The following is a 20,366-nucleotide window of genomic DNA, read 5'->3' as shown; positions in this document are numbered from 1 at the left end:
ATTACTTGAAACTAGTTGATTAAATGATGGCCAATCCACCCAGGAGATTGGCCCTCAAAAGCAGTAAGATAAATGCAAGCATACTGAAATGAAAAAAAATGTCCAAAATGTATTATTGAGTGGAAAAAAAAGCACGGTTCAGAAGTGTCTGTAATGTGCAATCTGTGGGCAAAATGAATGAAACTATTAATACATGCCTTTATATGCATTTCAAATATGGAGAAGAAAATGTAAGAAAAAATTTAAACCATATATAAAGTATTGTAATGCATTAATTACATATTATATATGTATACCTTGTGTGTGTGTGTATATAAAAATATGTATTTTACCCTTAAAAAAGGAAGCACCGTGAACGAAGATATTTCAAAGCCATTCTTGTATAATTATCCTCACATCTTCCTATTATCTGATTGTCTGTCTCGGTCACAGAGTTCCTCTAGAGGTGAGCTTGGCTTCATGTCTTAGGCAAGAAGAAGAAAAACCCTCCTGGACGCCCCTTCACACAGGTCCAAGAATAGCCAGGAAGTGACAGCCACTTGGAGCTGTATCTATTCAGAATGCTTTGTAGCTTGTGTTGCCTCCGCTACCATCTTTTCAAAAGTGAACACAAACAGGCCAGAGAAGCAGGAGCTCCTCCTGAGACAGCTGCCAGGCTCAGCTCTAAACACCCGATCCAGCCCCTTTCACATGTGCAGAAGGACATCATACATCATGGCCCTATTGCTGTTATGGCTTTGGGCAGAGTACGGGGAGAAGAGGAAGGAAAAAGACTAGTTAGTTCTGTTCTCACCAGAAACCCTATCTGGTCGGCCCAACACAGTAAAGGACTGGCTCCTCTTCCCACCAATGAAAGGGAAACACGGTCTTGCCTTCTGGTCCACGTGCTCAGGGAGGGCAGCTAGGACACCTTTCCTGGCTGCAGCAGACATGTGATGAGCTGCAGGTATTACTACCCTTCAAGAAGAGGACTGTGCTGGAGACATGGGAAGCCAGGGATAGTGCAGAGCAGGACTAGCAGGATGCCATGCCCCTGAGTTACACCCTGTGATGGCTACCTAGCAGAAGCTGTCCCCATCAGCATGCCACACTCAAGAATGGACACTCATCAACAGCCATGGTGAGACTCTCCTGCCCAGCCTTGCCCCAGGCCTCAAGAACCAGAGGCAACTGTCAGCCCTTCCCCCACCCCTTGATCCCACCTCCATACCCACCTCTAACCCCCCACAGGGGCATCCAAGCCACCCCAGAATAAAAGAACCAGGATATATATAGCACTTTTAAGTTATCACCTCCTGCTAAAGCATGGTTTGGGGATTGAAAAACAGCTAGCAATTAATTAGCAAAAATAAAGAAACCTACAGAAGGAACACACAGACAACGCCCATGACCCCCACCCTTGCCACAAATGCAGAGCTTTTCTTGAGAGCCAGAGTCTGATGTTGAAATGAAACACCCATTCCTTTCAATTACTATGAGGTACAAAGACGCATGCAATCTACAGAGGTGTCTACGTTTCTCACAGGTATCTATCTACTCAGGGCTGACGGATGTAGAGAAGTTAGAAAACCGAGGAAAATGATACTCAATACTACGTTATACTGTATTACACATAGAATACCATACAGCACTAGTTTTGAAATAAAAGAGAAAATAAAACATGGTCTCCAGTGCTGCTTTCTCTTAGGTCCTCCCCTTTTCATTATTCTACTGTTCCCATACCACTAACTTTGGGTTAAGAGTCCATCAAGCCTTATAACAAAGGTCATCTCAAATATGGCAGATATACTGCTGTTTGATCAATTTAAGGAGCTATACATAGGGAAAAAATAAAACTACCTCAGGCCCCACTAATTCAGAACCGGTGATCATGCAATGCACCCTTCAAAGTTCAATCTGCATCTTCTAACCATGGCTTCCTACACCTGGAGAGATGAGAGATGGACTGGTTAAGGCACTTAGGATGGCAGACTACCTTCACAGTCTTCCTGCCCTGCTGTTTCTGGACTATTGTAATTTGTATCAGTAAGGTAATAACTTAGAAATAGGTCCTACCTGTTTATCAGGCAGGTCTACCAAGACCAACTATAATCACCAACTACATGTGGTTAAAATACCTTCGGGTCAAACATCTCACCCTTCATTCTTCTCAGTCCTCCCTGCTCTTACCGGACATTGCCATGAATGAGCACACAGCACCATCTGCAAGGGCGCTTACCTCTGAATCTCTGGCCTGCTGATTACGGACGACTATCAAGTTGTACAGGATTCTGTCATCGTCCGCCTCTGTGTGGGACACGTCGTGAGGCATGCTCCACAGGTTCTTTTCATCCTCTCTCTCCAGAGTTGCTCCAAATGAAGAGTATGGATTGGTGTCACTATGGTATAAAGAAAAGGTGTATGAGGGTTTTGTAATATACGTTATATATACAACCTATGTAGACCATGTAATATAAATAAAATAAACGGTGTATATTATATAGCATATAATGCAATATATTAATATATATTTCTTATAAAAAGGGTCTGCATTGTCTCTAATAACTAAGCATAACACAATAGAACAAAAAAAAGTCACTTTAAAAACAACAGAGAAGAGAGGTAATCAGACACCTGGGCAGAGGCAATTTTACTTTATGTTAAACATGAAATGTAGCACTGAGTACCCTGCAGCTAAAACAAAACAAAAAGTGGTGGTGGGGGAAATTCAGTAGGGACTAGATCTTGCATGATTACAAGAAGAAAACAATATAAAGAGACAAAATTTTTTTACTGGCTCTGAATTCAGGAAGCATTGTAAATCTAAAATACAATAGTATATAGTATCTATCAATTCCCTTACAAGAAAACTAAGTAATAAACCTGCATCCCTGAATAGTCTCAGTAAACAATGCGGGATGTTGAGTGAGAACCTCGGCAGCCCCACTTTGCACACCAGTTTTACGATTTACCTTTTATAAGGCAGTTTCCCCCTTGGGCTTGGGGGATGAGTGGCAGAAGTCATACCCAGGACACACTTGAACAGAGTCCCAGTTAATTTCTGTGGGGCCAGACAGGCAGGGTCACACTGGGGCAACCCCCCTTCCCCTGATAACATGTACGAAGCACCGACTCCACGGTAATGACGGAGTTCCATAAAACTGTGAGTGACACAGATATGGCGCTTGTCCTTGGGCCTCACTAGAGTCTAGGTAGGAAAATGCATTAATAAATGACCACATGACCAGATCATTAAAAACTGTGCTAAGTGCTATAAAGGGGGAGTTAGGGATCCTTGAAAGTTAACGGGAGGTCGGCGTTGTGAAAATGGGGTGCTTGAGCTTTACACTGAAAAATAAGAACAGGGTTCCAGGCAACGGAAAGAACATGTTCAAAGGCCCTGGGGTGAGAGGGAGCAGGGTGCTTCTGAAGACAAGGGACACTGGCCAGAGAGTGAAGAGAAGCTTGGAAGATGGCGGGAACCAGATCCACAGGGCTTTGTGGGCCATGTGTCCTAACGTTCTTTAGAAACAGTTGGAAGCAACCTAGGTGCCCATCAGTAAATGAATGGGTCAAAAAATTGTGGTACATTTACACAATGGAATTCTATGCAGCAGAGAGAAAGAAGGAGCTACTACCCTTTGCAACAGCATGGATGAAACTGGAAAGCATTATGCTGAGTGAAATAGGCCAGGTGCTTGAAAGACAAATACCATATGATCTCACCTTTAACAGGAAGCTGAACAACAAAACAGACAAGCAAGCAGAAAAAAAAAAAAGACACTGAAATAGAGAACAAGGGGACAGTGACCAGAGGGGAGAGGGAAGGGAAGTTAAGGGGAAAAAAGGGGGAGGGATTTGGAGGAACAAATAGGAAGGACACAGGGACGAGAACTAAGGGGGGTGGAAATGGGAGGGAGGTGGGGAGCACGGGGCGGGGTGGGGCTGGGATGGGAGAAATAGACAAAAAATGTACTTGAAAAATAACTAAATAAAATTTTTTGAAAAAAAAAAGAAACGTGTCTTTATTCCTAACAGCAAGGTAGGATGTGGGCGGGGTTTAAGAAGGACTGTGATGTCACATGAACAGTAGTATAACTTTAAAGATCTTTCCAGCTGAAGTGCGGTGAATGCTTGAGAGGGGTCAAGTGGATCTGGGGATTCACTAACATGCAGCTGAGGTATCTCAGATGGACAGGAGAAGTATCAGAACTCGAATGAAGGTGTGGACCTGAAGAAAAGCACACCATTCAAAAATACGCAGCAAGTGGATACTCCATGGCTTCCCACCTGGAAGGTGAATGATGCCATTCTTTGAGCAGCTAGAATGCCCCATGACCAAGGAGTGCAAACACACCTGCCAGTGTGACAGGAGGAAATGGCATATGAGGACAGGTGGAAGATGCCCCGATAAACAGATGGCATCTGGGAAGGAAGGACAGGAGTGACTGACAGGTGGGCTTAAGGTCAATCTGAAGATTTAAAGAAACATGAGCTACTCAGTAGTTGGTACTAAGAAATCTCACCACAGGAAGCAAAGTCTTAATGTCCAAATTGGGGTTCAATAGCAGGAACCCTCCCACAGTCTCTTCTTAAGGATGATAAGCCAATGACAGGTGACACACCTGATGCCTCTGTGTCCTGCCCAGTGGGGCTTTAGGGAGCATGTCAAATTTATTCATTCCTTCATTCAGTTATTTGTCTACTTAACAAACATGGAAATGGGTGCCTGCTGCAGACTGGGTGCTGGGCTGGGTGCTTTGGTGACTTGAAAATAAATAGGACATTGTCCCTGCTTGTTGTGACTATAATGCAAATGAGATAAGTGAATTGTTTTCAAAAAGTATAAACAGAATGTGTAGGAGTAGAGAAGGAGGGACAAATTTTATGTTCATATGAAAAGGAAGTGCAGGGAAGGTTTCGTGGCTGCGACAACATCTAACCCAGACCTTAGGAATACATAGCTTTTGCCCAGGAAGAGAAGCAAGGGGAAAGGTATTCCTGGCAGAGGGAACAGCACAGTCGCAGCGTACAGAGGCTTAGTTATCCCAGAGCTGGGAATTCCAAGTGTCCATGCAGAGCCATACCACACGGTACACAGAGGGAGGGACGCGCGGGGCCATGAGGAGAAGGGGATGGGGCCAGACCGAGGACAGTGCTGGATGGAGTTCAGGCTTCATTCCATTGAACCACGACACACTAATGAGGGGATTTCAGGCCTCGTCAGACCTGGGGTTTAGAGAAATAGCTCTGCATGAGGAAGAAGACAGCTCTGAGGCTGCCCCAAGAGGGTAGGTGTGGTTTCCATGCCACCCTCTTTGAGGACAGAGTGTCGGGGCCTGGGGTCCACTGGGGAGAAGTGGAGCGGAAGACGGACAGGGTCCCCCACTGGCAGAGAGAGGAGTCCACAGACCACCACAACCAGAACAGCTGCTCTTATGGTTGGAGATACGAAGATTTCTTTGGAGCATAGAAATGGTAGAGTTCTAATGCCAAATAAACACATACGTGATGCTAAACATACTGAGATTCTGGCTGTGGTGAGAGCAGACAAGGGTGTGGGCTAGGAAAACAGGGGTGGGAATGAAAACCGAGAGGGTGGGTTCGGGCAGCATCGGAGAAAGGGAAGTGGCAGCAGCAGAGGTGCAAGGAGAGGGGTCAGGGCTGGCCCGGAGGAAGCCACGGCTGAGCTGGGAGCCTGCAGGATGTTCACAGAGAGGGGGGATCTGGACCTGGGAGAAAGGCACCTCGGAAGCCATGGGATCAGAGTGGAGGTGAGGGAAGACCTCAGGGGAATAGCCAGACCTGAGGGACGGGGTGGGAGAGCGCTGGAGAGATCAGGTGAGAGCCAAGGAGGAGAGAACATTGGGAAAACAGGGAACAGACGTGAAGTGCTGATAACATGAAAGGCATTGACTCCAATTTCTTTTCTGCCTGAACAGAGTTTGTGGCGACAATAAACCACCACTGCACTGCACGGGGCAGGGCTCCCACACTCCACCTCTCCTGTGACACAACCATCTGAGGTCAAAAGGGTGACAGGGCGGTAGCACTGTCCCACTGTGCAGACTGGGACCAGCCTAGGGAGTTGCTTGACTTCTCGTGGGGCCAGCAGCCAGTTGGGGTCAGTCCTCCCAGCACGAGCCCCTGACGGAGGTCTCCAAGCACCCACACAAGACTGGACACCCCAACGCTGTGACAGGGATGCACCCACAGAGGGGCTCAGACAACAACTGCACTGTGAAGTGCAGCACGGAGTATTCCTCTGGGGCTTCTCCTCCAGGGTGACCCCGGGGCACAGCTTTCCCCGGGAGTTGGGACCTCGGCCCGGGAGCTGGGACCTCGGCTGCCAACGCCAGTACAACTCAGGCCAGGAAACCCCCGCTCTTTCCTGAAAATGGTGTTTGCTTTTTCCTAAATTTGTTTTGTTTGTGTAAGCCCTGTCTTTTCAACAAGCTGATGAGCTCCCTAGAGCAGGGATCATATCCAGCACTTCCTTCACGCCCCAGGGTGCCCAGCGGGGTCAAGCAACAAGTGGTTGCTTTAGTAGCAACTGCTGAATGGAGGGCATTGAGCTGGGCCCCCAGTCGGCTGAAGAAAATCCCAGATACAACACATTGTGACCACTTTTTAAAGATTTTCCTAAAGTAGGAGGTTTACAGATCAGCTGCTATTTGCCTGAATAAGCAATACTGACATTTTCCCGCAAATAATCTGGCCACTTTCTGTTTAATAGCCCATGTAGGAGACTATGACAGCTGCCTCCCTGGCCAGTCCCCCAACCCTCTTACAATCTCAATCTTTCTCCCTTTCTCTCCCACCCCTCTTTGTCTCTAACACACACACACACATACACGCACACACATATACACACACACACAAATGGGTGTGGCTCCAGCCAATGTAAAACAGGCTCGAATCAAGCTCCCAAACTCGTGGAGGGTCACCACCGGGCCTGTTCAGAAGTGCTCATGTCTCCAGGCAGGTGCTGCCTCCCGAGTGCTCCCACATCTCTGCCCTCGTCAGGGGCAGTGCTCCCCTGGCGCCCCACGGGCCTCAGGCTCTGCCTAGTCACTGGCTCCCACGGGACACAATCTTCTGCCTCTGAGTGAGCAAGGACCCTTCCCGGTGCTGGTTGCTGGGAGGCCGCCTCCCAGGCGCGGGAGGGATCTGACCCGCTCACCTCTGCAGCGCGGCCTCTCCTCTCGGCTCTGCAGCTCCTCCACCGGGACCTCCTTCCCTCCACGTTCTTCCTCATCCGAGTTACAAGTCAGGTTTCTTGGGGTCATAGTAAAGGTAGTTTCTATCACTAAATATATCACCTGCTTAATAATTTTATCAAAACCCTGGTCAAGATGAAAGTGAACGAGGGTGTGAGCTCACTCAGCAGGATCTGGCAGACCCGGCCTGGCTCTCGGGATCCGGGATCCGGGTTCCAAGCGCTGGCACGGGTGTCCCTGTTCCTCATTCCCTGCATCACCACCCTGTGGAGGCAGCAATCACTTTGCTGCAAAACTTTAAGCCCTCGGGTGGAGAGAGCAGAACAAAGAAAAGCCTAAACCAAACCACTGGAGAAGCAGCTTGGGAGCCTCTGGAGACCGTGGAGGACCCAGGGGCCTGTGGAAAGAGACTGCAGTGCAAAGGCCCAGGGGTCTGGGTGTAGAAGCCTGGGAAGACAGAAAGAGGGGAGGAAGGGGGCGCTGGATCAGGAGCTTCCCTTTGCCTCCACCCCCTGCATAATGATCACTAAAACGCACTGAAGAAAGTGACAGCAGCTGTTTGCCCCTGGCCACCATCTGATGGTGATACATATTTTATTAACCTCAGGCACTTGAGAGGTGGCTCTGAAGTTACGTTAGAAGCAGAAACTGCATTTACTCCCAAAAGGGTAGGATGAGATGAGTCTCAGATTCCATCCCCAATACCGCCTGGGGCACAAGACCAAATCGCAGGGGAGTCTTATATTTCAATAGGGTCTAGAGTTAAAGGGAGACTTAAGCCTTAGAAACTCTGGACTCCACGCCTGGGGCTTCGGTGCGGAGTGCTACAAGGAACAGAAGTGTCTTACAACAGCTTGCCTGTGAGTCCTCACCACCAAGGACCATGAGTAAAAACTTGAGAAAGACCCACAACATGCCCCGCACACAAGGCTGGCTGCCGACGTGGTCAGTCCCAGGGACTTCACTGCTATCCCTGGAGACGGCCCTGTGCCTGCGATCACTGGTTCACAGCTGAAGCTCTGAACCAGTGGTGAGATAAAGTTTCCTGTTAATAGCAACCAAACCCGACCTCAGAGGCTGGCTGGTTGGGTGCCGCCCCCTCACTACCTAAGGCCTCTTAGTCTGATTCCCCACTAGGAACAGGCCGCCTACTGGGCCCCTGGCTTCCAGACCTTCCCCTTCCTCCCACTATGGGAACCTCCTGATGGACAAGCAGGTGAATAATCTAAGATCCTTCTTTCTTCTTCATTCCTTCCCTTCCTCCCTTCCTTCTTTGCTTCCAGGTCAGATACACCACTCCGTCCGGTTGCATAGTCATCCAATGTTTAAACGTTATTTAACACCAACTTCAAACACTGCTGCATAGATTCTTGGAGCTTTCTCAGCATTCAAGCACCTGGCTCATGACTTCCTTCAGCACTACAGGTATGGCCTACCTCAGTGTGCAGGAAGGAAGACACCAGAACCTCTTTTCTGGCCCCGCTCCCTGTTCTGCAGCCACCCTTCACGCCTCCCGCTCCCTGGCTGAGACATGGCCTTGTGTGACTGTGTTTCATGTATTACTTTAAGTGCTCTAAGGCTTGACGGTGGCCCAGACAACAACCCTGGGAAGCATCATTTTTTATTTCTTCTGCAGGGGGCTCACAAAGATTAGACTCGATCCTGGGTCCCTTCTCTGCTCGCATTCACTCCTGGTCACTTTATGCAGTCTTACGACTTTAAATACCATCTATATGAGGAGGAACCCTGAATCTGTACCTGCATCCCCAGCTCAGACCTTTCTGTCAAATCCCAGAGTCCCGTATCTACCCACCTTCTTCCCACAACAACGTGAATGTCCAACAGACAACTCAAGTTCAACACAGTCAAAGCCAAGCACCCGAACTTCCCCTCTAACCTCTCGCCAGCAGTCTTCCCACTCGGAGGGTGGGGCCCCCATCCTTCACATTGCTCGGGCCAAAACCCTTCAGGTCATCCTTGGCTCTCTCATTCCCCACATCTAATGCATCAGAAAATCCTATCAACAATACATTTCAAAACAGCCACCTCTGCCACCACCACCAAAGCCAGGGCATCTGTGTCTTGCATAAGAATTCTTGCAATAGTTTTGTTTTTTTCCCACTGACCTACCTCTCTCTACCATTAATTCCACCACTTCTATTTTCACTACAACAACCAAAATGATCCTTTTAATACATAAATCATAGTACATCAGCGCTCCCTCAAAACCCTCCAGGGGCTCCCACTTGACATAAGAGTTTAAGCCACAGTCCTGCTGCAGTTCCTAAGGCCCCACGGGACACCTGGCCACTCTGGCCTCTGCTGTTCCCTGTGCCCACTGGTCACAGGCCCACATCAGGCCCTGGCACTGGCTGACACTTCTACCTGCAATGTGCTCCCCGTGGACGCCCACCTGCCTCCCTCCCTCCCCACCTTCGTGTCTCTGTTTAGATGCCACCTCCTCCGACCCTGACCAATCTATGTACAGTGACAAGCATGCTCCCCTGCCGCCACTCAGTCTTGTCTTTTTCCTACACACTTAGGAGTCTCTAACTCACCGGCTGAGGTTCCTGTGCGGGGGCCTCCCCTCCCTGCAGTAAAAGCTCCATGTAGGCCGCATCTGTACCTGTTCTGCTCTGGTGCTTCGAACAGGACCTGGCACTTCATAGATGTTGGTAGGTATTTGCTGAATGAATGAACTGCTGGTTCCCCAGTGCAGGGGGCTCTCAATGGTAGAAATGAGGCTGGAATCGCTGTCTCCAGACTCACAGATCATTTCCTAGCTGTTTAAACGTACAAAGGTGGGTCTGGCTCTGAGTCTTGTGGAAAGAAGCAAACAAGCAGCACATATTTTATGTCAGGTGGTAATCAGGGCTCTGAAGGAATCCCCAGTGAACGAAGGGCTGAGGGAAGAGGCAGGAGTAGCGCTTCTAAAGAGGGTGGGCAGGGGAGAACTTCCTGATGAAATGACTTTGAACAGGGAGCTGAATCAGTAAAGCGAGGGAGTTACCCACTCATGTAAACCAAGGAAAAACGCTCCAGGCAGGGTGGGCAAGAAGTGCAAAGGCCCTGAGGCAGGTATGTGAGGGCCCAGGGGGAAGCCAGGGTGGCTGAAGGAGGAACAATTTCGCTTTATGTGCTGACTTCAAAATCTAAATCATACAGAATAGCCCCAAACTGGAAACCACCCAAAAGTCCACCAGCAGCAGGAGGGAGCACAATGAATTATACTAGGAAGCAATGAGAACCACAAACTAAGCTACACACGGTGACTTGGACGAGTCTCGCCAAGAACACACACAGTTTGATCCCACTTATGTAAAGGTTAAAGTCAGGCCAAACTAAAGTAGGTGTTTAAGATGCGTGCATGGGTGGTAAAGCTATAAAGAAAAGCGCAACAATGACTATCCCAAAGGTCTGGATACAATCGGGGGTAGGGAATTTGGGCTGGCAACAGCAACCACTTCCGTGGGAGATGGTAGAGTATTCACTTTATACTTGTTCTTTATACTGTACATGCTTTTGTATGTTTTTAGTCTGATATCACATGTACCCACACACATTTTAAAAAATTAAAGGAAAACAATATGTGAAAAGCAATTCAGGAAACTCTTATTACATGTCAGGCAGTACAGGGATTCATTAGATAGATACTGTCTCACCAATTATTTCCTTTAAAACGCAAAAGAGTGCACAGTATAGAATTGGCACAAAACAAATATTTATTTACCGGACAAAAAAGGACTTCAGCCACCAACAGAATAAACTATTTTACCTAACACTCATGCAGAATTTACTTTTTAAACAAAAGTGTAATGATAAGCTCACCTTGAGATATCTAGAGAATGAAAAGTTCCAACAAACCTAGATCACATGACGTGTTAGGAGAAGGAAATTTCATCTTCTTGGGAATTTCCAAGGTTACTAAGGCTGACTGATGCAAGCCACAAAACTGGGGAAGGGTTATAGCGGGTTGCCTGGGAAGAAACCTTTAAAAGTCATCCTCTTAGGAACTTCGAGTGGCTGGCATCTTGGGGAAAGCACTTACCCCAAATTCATTGGACCGGAGGCCCTGTTCTGAGAACAGCAGCCAGACCCTTCCCTCTCTCTCCTCTGTCCTTCAAGAAGGTAAAACTACAGGCCTTGGACCAGACTCTCCGAGGAGAACCAGGAGCTTCTTCCTGCAGCAGAGACCCTCGGCACCTGCGCTGTCCCTTCCCCGGAGTCAGCGGCTGGCCTGGGGCTGCAGGCTTTGGAAACCGCAGGCTCTGCAGGAGGCCCTGGGGACTGGCGTCAGCTCGGGGAACCCAGCAGTACATTCTGGGGACAGGAGTCAGGCCATGGGGGCCCTGGTCTGAACAGTAGCCAATGTTTTTTTAAAGCCCTTCCAAGGGCAGAAAACAATTTGATCTGCTCAGGGGTCACGTGAGTCCGCATTGTGAAATGAAAACTCTACACCTGTAAAAGATTATTGTCCTTCGAGGCTGGGTGGTGATTCTCCTTTAAGTGTCTTAAACCCACCAGCCTTCTTTCCCACTGGCACCTGGTCTCACCGGCCATCTACAGAAATATAGGGCCGGTGTTTTACAGCAACCCCCGTCTCGATTCAGAGCAAGTCTCATACCTCAAACACAACTTCTGGCACCACCACACAAACAGCTAGTTACACGCCTCCCTGCACACTATGGGGCTGCTGCTCTGTCTGCCGGCCTGGAAGATACTAGGATTCAAACTCCAGTTCAGCCATCTGAGAAGCTACTGAAGCTCTTATGCCTCGGTTTCTTCACCTGTCAAGAGGAGGTAGGGCCATAATTACTGTCAGCCCTCATGGCTCACTCCCAGACTCTGTACCTGCAAAGTTGCCCACTCCTTACACTTTCTCCGCAATCCCCAGATCAGTCCTCCTGGTGTTCTCCTCACTCGGCTTGAGGCCCAAGTTCACTGCTGAGGTCCAACATGGCGCCGCGCTTTTGTTTCAGCTTCCATACTCTAACCACGCGTCCTTTGGGTGGTCTGGTCTATTTAGTGCCACTTTTTTGCTGTTGCTGTTGTTACATTTTTGTGCTTTCTGTTGGTGAGTTCACTGTTTAGAAAACACGCTCTTCAAGCATGTGCGCCTTAGAAGAGTTTTATTTGGGCCTGAGTTGCAGTACTGTGGGCAGCAAGTTCAATGTTACTGAATCAACAATATGTCTGCAATTAAGGGTCTTTAGCATAAACGCACATAAAACAGGGTATGTATTGATCAGCTGACGAATCGGCGGGCAGGAATCTAACCCTGGATTTTCCCCTTGGAGCAATGGCTCGATACTGTTTAATTCAGTATTTGCAGTGACTGATAGAAATAACTACTCTGAACCCAGTCAATAAGTCTGCTTACCTGAATGTGTTTCTGCGGAAATTCAGAGGGCTGGCAATAGTAAAGCCATGTTATGAGCCTTAAAGACATTAAAGTCATTAAGGTCCCTGAAAATGGCTACATGAAATTAACAATTAAAAAATAATAATAATAAATTTAAAAATTTAAAAATAACAATAAAAAATAAAAATATATAAAAATTAAAAATAAAATAAAAGAAGAAATAACTACTCTGCATAACGAGAATCAACTGCGCCTCATAGGGTTATGGCGAGGATTAAATTAATAGACACAGAGCACTTATGACAGTGCCTAGTACACCATAAGCACTAAGTACCACCTACTAAGGCTCAGGAGGGATGGAACAGGGAAGGCGTATGTCACCACTTCAGCCTCTCACCCTCCTTTAGATGCTGGATGCAGTACAACTCACACAGACCATTTCTTTATGGTCAGGGAAATTCAATTCTGGTGAATTGAATTCACTCACAGGCCCAATAGATTCCTTCTCAGAACCGCCCCTCTTTGTGAGGATGAAACAACCATCAAGAATAAACTTAGGGTTTATTTTATTTTATTTTTTCCCTAAGGAAAATTCCAGGCACTGGAGAAAAATAAAACACTGACCTTCTGTTCTCCATCACTGCCCAGGTATGTGCAGAAACCCTGTTATCAGTAACAGAAGCTGCTGGTGGGCATCGAGAAGCGCAGGGAGCAAGGCAATCTGGAAGCTCATTCTCTGGTTCCTTAGGTGGCTTAAGAGAGAGCCCCGAATAAAAACTTAACCCTGGTTGTTACTTCTCTCCCTTTCTTCTTTGGCTTTTGAACAACTGGACGATAGTGGTGCTTATCAGTTATTTACAGCCAATAAAAATTCCAGAGTGAGAAGTTATACTTCTCCGAAAAAGTTCAAAAGAACTTCACAGAGAGTGAAGATGCTGCAGCGTGTTTTACACACATTGACACGGCACTTTTTTCACATTCCATTTTAGACTCTTTCGGGCCTGATGTGTGTGTAGCTTGTCATGTGGCAGTAGACTCCACAGTGCCAGGGCCCTTGGGCGTCTCTCTGCTTAAAAGTGACTGACTGCAGGTGTGCCTCCCAAATCTTAGCATGTCCAGGGCCACGGCTCATGCTCAGGTGGCTTTGTAAATGGCAGTAGCATGCTTTTATCACTGATGGAAGGAGCCATGTGCTAAAAGTAAACAACAACAACAATGCTTTGGACTCAGATATTTTCCCAAAAGTACCTTGTAGTAGGTTGGACAGGGTCCCCTAAAACCTTCTAGGTATGTAACCCAAAAAATCAAAAACATTTGTACATACAAAAGCTTGTACATAAACATTCATAGCAGCATTATTGGTAAGAGCCAAAAAGAGGAAACCACCCAAATGTCCCAAGCTGATGAATAAATAAATAAAATAATATATCCAGACAAAGAAATTTTATTCAAATACAAAAAGGAATGAAGTACCGACACACACTGTACGACAGAACTTCAAACCATTATGTTCTGAAAGAAGCCAAGTGCATAAGGCCTCATGGTGCATGATTCTGTTTGTACAACGTGTCCAGAACAGACCAATCTATGAAGACAGAGAGGGGATTAGTGGTGGCTGGGGAGTGGAGGGGCGGGGAGGGGCAGTCGGCCAGCGTGGGATGGCTCAGGGGTCTGGTTTCTCTCTGGAGTAACAAAATGTTCTGAATTAGGTAATAGTGATGACGGCACCACTTCATTAGTATACTAAAGCCACTGAACTTCACACTTAAAAAATAAAAATAAAAATAAATGTTTGAAACTAGACCTTCTGAAGACTTGGGCAGAAAGAACATGAAGGTGCCCCCACACACACATCGCTGCTCCACACACCCATCACCAGGCTGCTCTTCCCAAATACCATCACATCGAAGTGCTGCCGGAATGACACCACAAGAGACCAGCCCACTCACGCACGCTCAGAAGAATAACAATAATTAATGATAACTAAAACTTATGGAGCGTTTACTATGTGTCAGACACAACACCAAGTACTTTATGTGGAGTAGCTCCTTTCATCTCTCACGGCAACCCTTTCAGGTACATACTATTACCATTCCCATTATGCCGGTGAGGAAATTAAGACACAAATAAGTTTCATAATTTGTGTCAGGTCACCCAGTCCAGATTTAACCACAGGCAATATGATTCATGGGCACTGTGCCATTCTGCCCCAACTGACCTTGTCTTCTTAAAATCACTAGCAAAATTCACTGACTTCCAGCAAAAATCAAAGCAGGAAAGGGTAGAGATTTTAAAACAACCAAAACTATAGACTTAGATAGCAATCCTGGACAGAAAATAGGAAAGACCAAGGCTCTGAGCGTGAGACCGAGCTGAGGGCCACATTTCACATCGCTATGAACAAACTGAGGGCGCAAACCAAGTATGAGATTCTAGATTTTGCCTGCTACATTTAAAACTCGGGGCAGATCACCAGGTTTCTCCCTGTTCACAATAATCTAATAATCTAAGTGAGTACCAATCGCAAGTGCAAGCAAAAACACTGTGTGTTGTGTATATGACCACTTCCACACATGGTCTGTCGTATTTAAAACATGACATAGATGTTTACATCTATGGGTGCTCACTAAACCATGAAGGGCAGATGGTAAGTTCTAAGTCCTAAATCACAGGAGACAGATGAATAAGGGCAAAGCAATCAGAGAGGACTGCTTGAGGGAGTCCCTGAGAACTAGCATTTAGGAAGGGGCGGGAAGGATCAAGGTCATTACTTGGGGCAAGTTCGGGGAGAACAAAAGTGTTGGATCATTCCTAGAGTGGCGAGGATGCCTGTCTGATTAAATCAGGGAGTGCACCAGGTTCAGTGTCCTGGAAATAAGAGAGGACAGGCAGGAAGGGATTACATAAGATACCAAAAAGTCAAGGGCAGTGTTTGGCCTTGGTGAAGTAAGAAAAGGTAAATGGTGCTTTTTAAGAAACTTGTGAAAGCTTTATCACATGGTAAGAAACACTGGCTTCTGTATTTGCTTACTCAATCCTGGAATTCCACTTTATCGACTTTTCCCTAATTTCATTTTAAATATTCTGCTTCTCTCACATCTACCTCCAGGGCACAACCTACTGGAACCCTCATTTAAGCAGAGTTAAAGTCAGATCACTGAGAAGTGCAGCCTTCACGGAGCCACTTCCCGCATGGTCGATGTGCACTAAATTTTCTCACACGGTAATAACTTAACCTACTGATAACATCCTACTGATAAAATGCACATCTTTAAAAGTAAAATATACTTCCTTGTGCTCAGTCACTGAAATGGTCTTCTATGGATAATAAAATTGAATGAGAAAATAGCCAACTTTCTTCTCCGGTGAAATAGAAACTCACAATTGCCTATATCGAATGGGACAGTCAGTGGCAGTTGTATTTAATCGGACCCCTATGCGAACATTCTCCCCTGCCTGGCAACTGCACCCGAATTCTTGACACTTTCCACAGGCATCCACCTAAGGTCTCAGGTGCCTCTGAGGATTTGAGCTTGGGGGCAAAAAACTTACCCAAGGAACAAGATACCCTGTAAGGAGGGATCAAGGGGCTTAGACTGTGCCTACCTGTAACCTTGAAGCAAGCCCACATCCCTAACTCAGACAAACACGGAGGTATCCCCATTCCACGACACCGGGCTGCAGCCGGGTAGCCCCGATCCCGGCCAGGACGCACACTCACCTAACCAGGGGCTCCTTCTCGGACTCCGCAGGCTCCTCCAGGCACTTGCACGGGCAGCAGCAGCACAGGACCCTCAGCCAGTCCTTCAGCCCCATGGAGAGCAAGCTGCCCCGCCAGCGGCGCCAGCAGACTCCGAGAAAGCCGCGGGGGCGAGCAAGCGCGGCAGGGGCGCGGCCACGGGGCCGGCATCCAGGTGCGGGGACACTCGCGGGCCGGGCGATGCAGGCCGCACTGTACGCATCACGCCGCGGCCCGGGACTCGGGTGAGGCCAGAGGCGCCTCCACCGCCCAGGCTCTGCAGGGCAGTGCGCCTTCCACCACTTGGGTTTTGTCTGAGGAGCGTGTTTTGTTGGAGCTTTTTTCCCTGCTTCTAATTCCCCAGGCGCTAATTGGGGCGCATGCGTCCCCGAGACGCTCCGCTGCTGCCCTCTAAGGAGGAAGCAGGGACTCCAGCCAGATGGCAAAATTCTAGGGCACCGATGCCTGCCCGGGCTGCGGAAGCACTCGGGTCACGGAGCGCGCGGTTGGGCCCAAACTATTTATGTTTTATTGGCTTCACTCCGTCCCCCTGCCCATCCCCCAAGCCTTTAAAGCAGAGTTCGGGGCATTTTTAACATGTCGGCCCCACATAGAGTAAAAGTTAGCAGAAGAGTATGGATCTGCACGTTACCGAGGTGCGTTTCTTCTTTAAATACTGTATTCACAATGATTTTTTAAAAATTGTTCTCAAGTCTCCCAGTTTTTGAATAATCCCTTCAAGGAAGGCAACTACTATCATTAGTTTCTTGCGGTTTTCCAGCGCTATTTATGTATTGATTTATGTACAAACTATTCCTTTTTTACCCAATCAGTGGTGTACTCCACACATTTCTGCCCCCGGCTGGTTTCACTCAGCGTAACGAGGAGATGGGTCCACAGGAATATATATGTGGTCTCCCTCTAACCTGTCAACAGTTGCATGTTAGTCACACGGATGCCAGTATGTTATTTAGCTAGGCCCCTGTGAATGGACGTTTAAGTAAATTCCAGACTTTCGTTATTAAAATGATGATGCCACGAACACCTTGAATTATGTGTTTGGACATGTATATCTATTGAGTAAATGTTTGGCAGTTGAATTGCTGGGTAAAGTGCCTTTTAAAATTTTGGTGGCTCTTGCCAAATTGTTCTACAAAGAGGTAATTCCAGTTTTCGCTCTGACCAGCAACACATGAAAGTGTCTGTTTTCCTCTGTACTCACCGATACAAACAGCCCATCTAATTTCTATTTTTGGCAATCTGTATCACTCAGCAGAAAATTACTGAGCATCTGTTATGTGCCAGGCACATTCTAGGCTCTGGGGATACGGCAGTGAGCAAAAGAAATGGTGTGTGCTCCTACTCTCCTGAAGCAAACATTCCAGTAGGGGAGGTCAACGAAACATGCTCTTCATTGGGTCAGAAAGCAATACTAAGTACTGTGGAGAAAAATACAGCGGGGAAGGGGCTAGACAGTGCCAGGGAGGGGTGTGTGAGGGGGTGTGTGTGTGTGTGTGTGTGTGTGTGCTGGAAGGAGGGCAGGTGCCTGTAGTTTTTGATGGGGTAGTCAGGGAAGGCTTCCTGTTATGGTAACATTTAAACAAAGACTCGAAGGACATGAGCAAGGTGGCCCTGGTATCAGAAAGAAGAGCATTTCAGGGAGAGTGAAGACCATGTGCAAAACCCCAGAGCAGAGAGAATGAACTACAGCATGTGAGGGAAACAGCATAGATCTCAGGGCCCCTGGAGACGTGCGGGCCGAAGGGAAAGAAACAGGAGATGATGGAATATGGGACCTTGTAGGACATGTGAGGACCCTTTGTAAGGATTTTGCTCCATGTGAGTGAGCGACACTTTGGAGGTTTTGGAGAAGAGGCTGTGCTAGGACCTACTGGATGGCAGTAGGATCCACTGGCTGCTTGAGAAGAATCTGGGGGATGCAAATGAGAGTCTCTGCAATGATCCAGGCCAGCAGTCCCCTTCCTTTTTTTGGCACCAGAGACCGGTTTCATGGAAGACAATTTTTCCATGGTCTGGGGACGGGGGGGTGGTTTCGGGATGATTCAAGGGCATTGCCTTCAAGCTCACCTCCTGCTGTGTGACCCCCATTCCTAACAGGTTGGGGACCCCTGATCCATGTGACAAATGACAGTGGTTTGAACCAGGGATGTAGCAGTACAGGTTGCAAGAAACAGTTGGACTCTGGATGGAATTGGAAGCCAGAGCCAATGAGATTTGCTAAAGGGTTGGAAGTAGGATATAAAATAAAAAGAAAAGAGGACTCCAAACTTTTTGGATTATAGACTGTGAAGGTTAAACGGCCAGTGACTGAGACGGAGAGAGCATGGGAAGAGCAGGCTTGCAGGGGTGAGGAAGGGAGAGCGAGGGTTTATTTTCAGAAGTGTGAATTCTCATGGGTGGTGTATTAATTTTTAAAGTGTGTCATTCCACATAACTTTGTCCTGCCCTGGCTACATTAAGAGGCCAAAGAAAAGTGTGTGTTTATTGAGAGGCTGGCTATTGAAGGTTACACAAGAATAAGAGTATAGAGAAGGTCCCTGAGGACTCGGACTTAGTTGGGGACATATGGACCCATCTTAAACGTCACTGAGCATGACAGAGGTCCAGCTGTCACCAGCCTGCACAGGGCTGTGATAGCAAGCTCAACACCCTATCAGTTACCACTTGCAACTCAACCCGGATGTAGGCTGAGTGTTGTTCTTGACAGCACACCTCCAACTGGCTGGCAAAATTCACTTGGTAGAATGCACTACGTCCTGACATTGGATTTTGGATTTGAGTCATTTCACACAGGTTCAGGTAGAAAGTGGGTAGAGGCAGCTGCAAAAATGTGAACTCAGCTAGCAAGAAGATAAAATTTAGGGAGACTTCTCCCAAGATGGAGGCATAGGTGGAGACGCCGTGCTTTCTCACACAACCAAGTTTAGAGACAACAAAATATTAACAATAGAAAACACAGTCAGAACACAGAAAATTGAACTTTTTGGAAATCTGATAACGAATTCCTCAGCCTGACCGGTAAGAGGGGCGAAGCCAGCAGCTGGTGGAGCGGGGTTGCACAGGAAAACTCGGTCAGACGGACTCAGGCGCGCAGATCCCAGGCATGGGGTTGCAACGGGCGGACCCAGTGAGCAACCCAGTGAACGACCCAGTGAGCAACAGGCGGACCCAGTGAGGGTGCAGGGCGGCAGGTTGACTGTGGTCACACATTCATGCGTAGATAGACCGACGAAGAAGTGAGCAGTGAAACGGGACTGAGCAGGCCCCAGCGGCAGGAAGCAGTACAGGGGGCCACCATTTCCCCGCTCTGACCCTGCCCTGACCCCGCCCCGACATACAGCGTCAAAACCCAGCAACCTGGGTGGCCCCGCCCTGGTGAACAGCTAAGGCTTCGCTCCTCATACTTAACAGGCGAGAACAGACCAAAAATGGCTCAAGAACAACTCAGAGCCCCAGAGCCAATAACTCTAAGTGACAAAGAAATAGCAAAACTTTCAGATGCACAGTTCAAAACACTGGTGATCAGGATGTTCACAGAACTTGTGGATTTTAGTCACAAATTAGAGGAACATATGAAGGCCAAACTAATTGAAATGAAGGGAATTGCACAGGAAACCAATAGTGATGAAAAGAAAACTGGGACTCAAATCAAGGGAGTGAACCAGAAGGAAGGAAAAAATGACCAAACAGGAAAATATGAAGAAACAAGAATTCAAAAAAATGAGGAGAGACTTAGGAACCTCCAGGACATCTTTAAGCGCTCCAACATCCGAATTATAGGAGTACCAGAAGGGGCAAAGGAACAGCCACCAGTGGAAAACTTATTCGAACAAATAATAAAGGAGAATTTCCCCAATCTGGCAAAGGAAATAGACTTCCAAGAAATCCAGGAAGCTCAGAGAGTCCCAAAGAAGTTAGACCCAAAAAGGAACACACCAAGGCACATCATAATTACATTAGCCAAGATTAAAATGAAGGAGAGAATCCTAGAAGCAGCAAGAGATAAGGGGACAGTCACCTACAAAGGAGTTCCCATCAGACTGTC

The 20,366-nt window shown here is 47.4% G+C and overlaps 1 protein-coding gene and 1 non-coding gene across 2 annotated transcripts in view; one reads left to right on the top strand and one right to left on the bottom strand.

Annotated features, from left to right (window-relative positions):
- The window catches only part of MREG (melanoregulin), a 51,699-nt gene extending 35,031 nt beyond the window's left edge, over positions 1 to 16,668 (bottom strand). Inside the window, exons 1-2 of the mRNA XM_037132324.2 lie at positions 16,283 to 16,668; positions 2,219 to 2,378 (exon numbers count right to left, since the gene is read on the bottom strand). Coding sequence (XP_036988219.2) covers positions 2,219 to 2,378; positions 16,283 to 16,377 — 255 coding nt within the window. The 5' untranslated portion in view covers positions 16,378 to 16,668. The remainder of the gene's footprint in view (positions 1 to 2,218; positions 2,379 to 16,282) is intronic.
- LOC119039551 (small nucleolar RNA SNORA33) lies at positions 12,556 to 12,683 on the top strand. Its single transcript, XR_005080635.2, has one exon. It is a non-coding gene; the product is annotated as a small nucleolar RNA SNORA33 (small nucleolar RNA).
- Positions 16,669 to 20,366: the final 3,698 nt, after the last annotated feature.

Source organism: Artibeus jamaicensis, unplaced genomic scaffold (genome assembly GCF_021234435.1).
Source record: "Artibeus jamaicensis isolate MK-2021 breed Jamaican fruit bat unplaced genomic scaffold, CSHL_Jam_final contig_1015, whole genome shotgun sequence".
Classification (NCBI taxonomy): Eukaryota; Metazoa; Chordata; class Mammalia; order Chiroptera; family Phyllostomidae; genus Artibeus; species Artibeus jamaicensis.
This window is presented reverse-complemented; position numbering and strand designations above follow the sequence as displayed.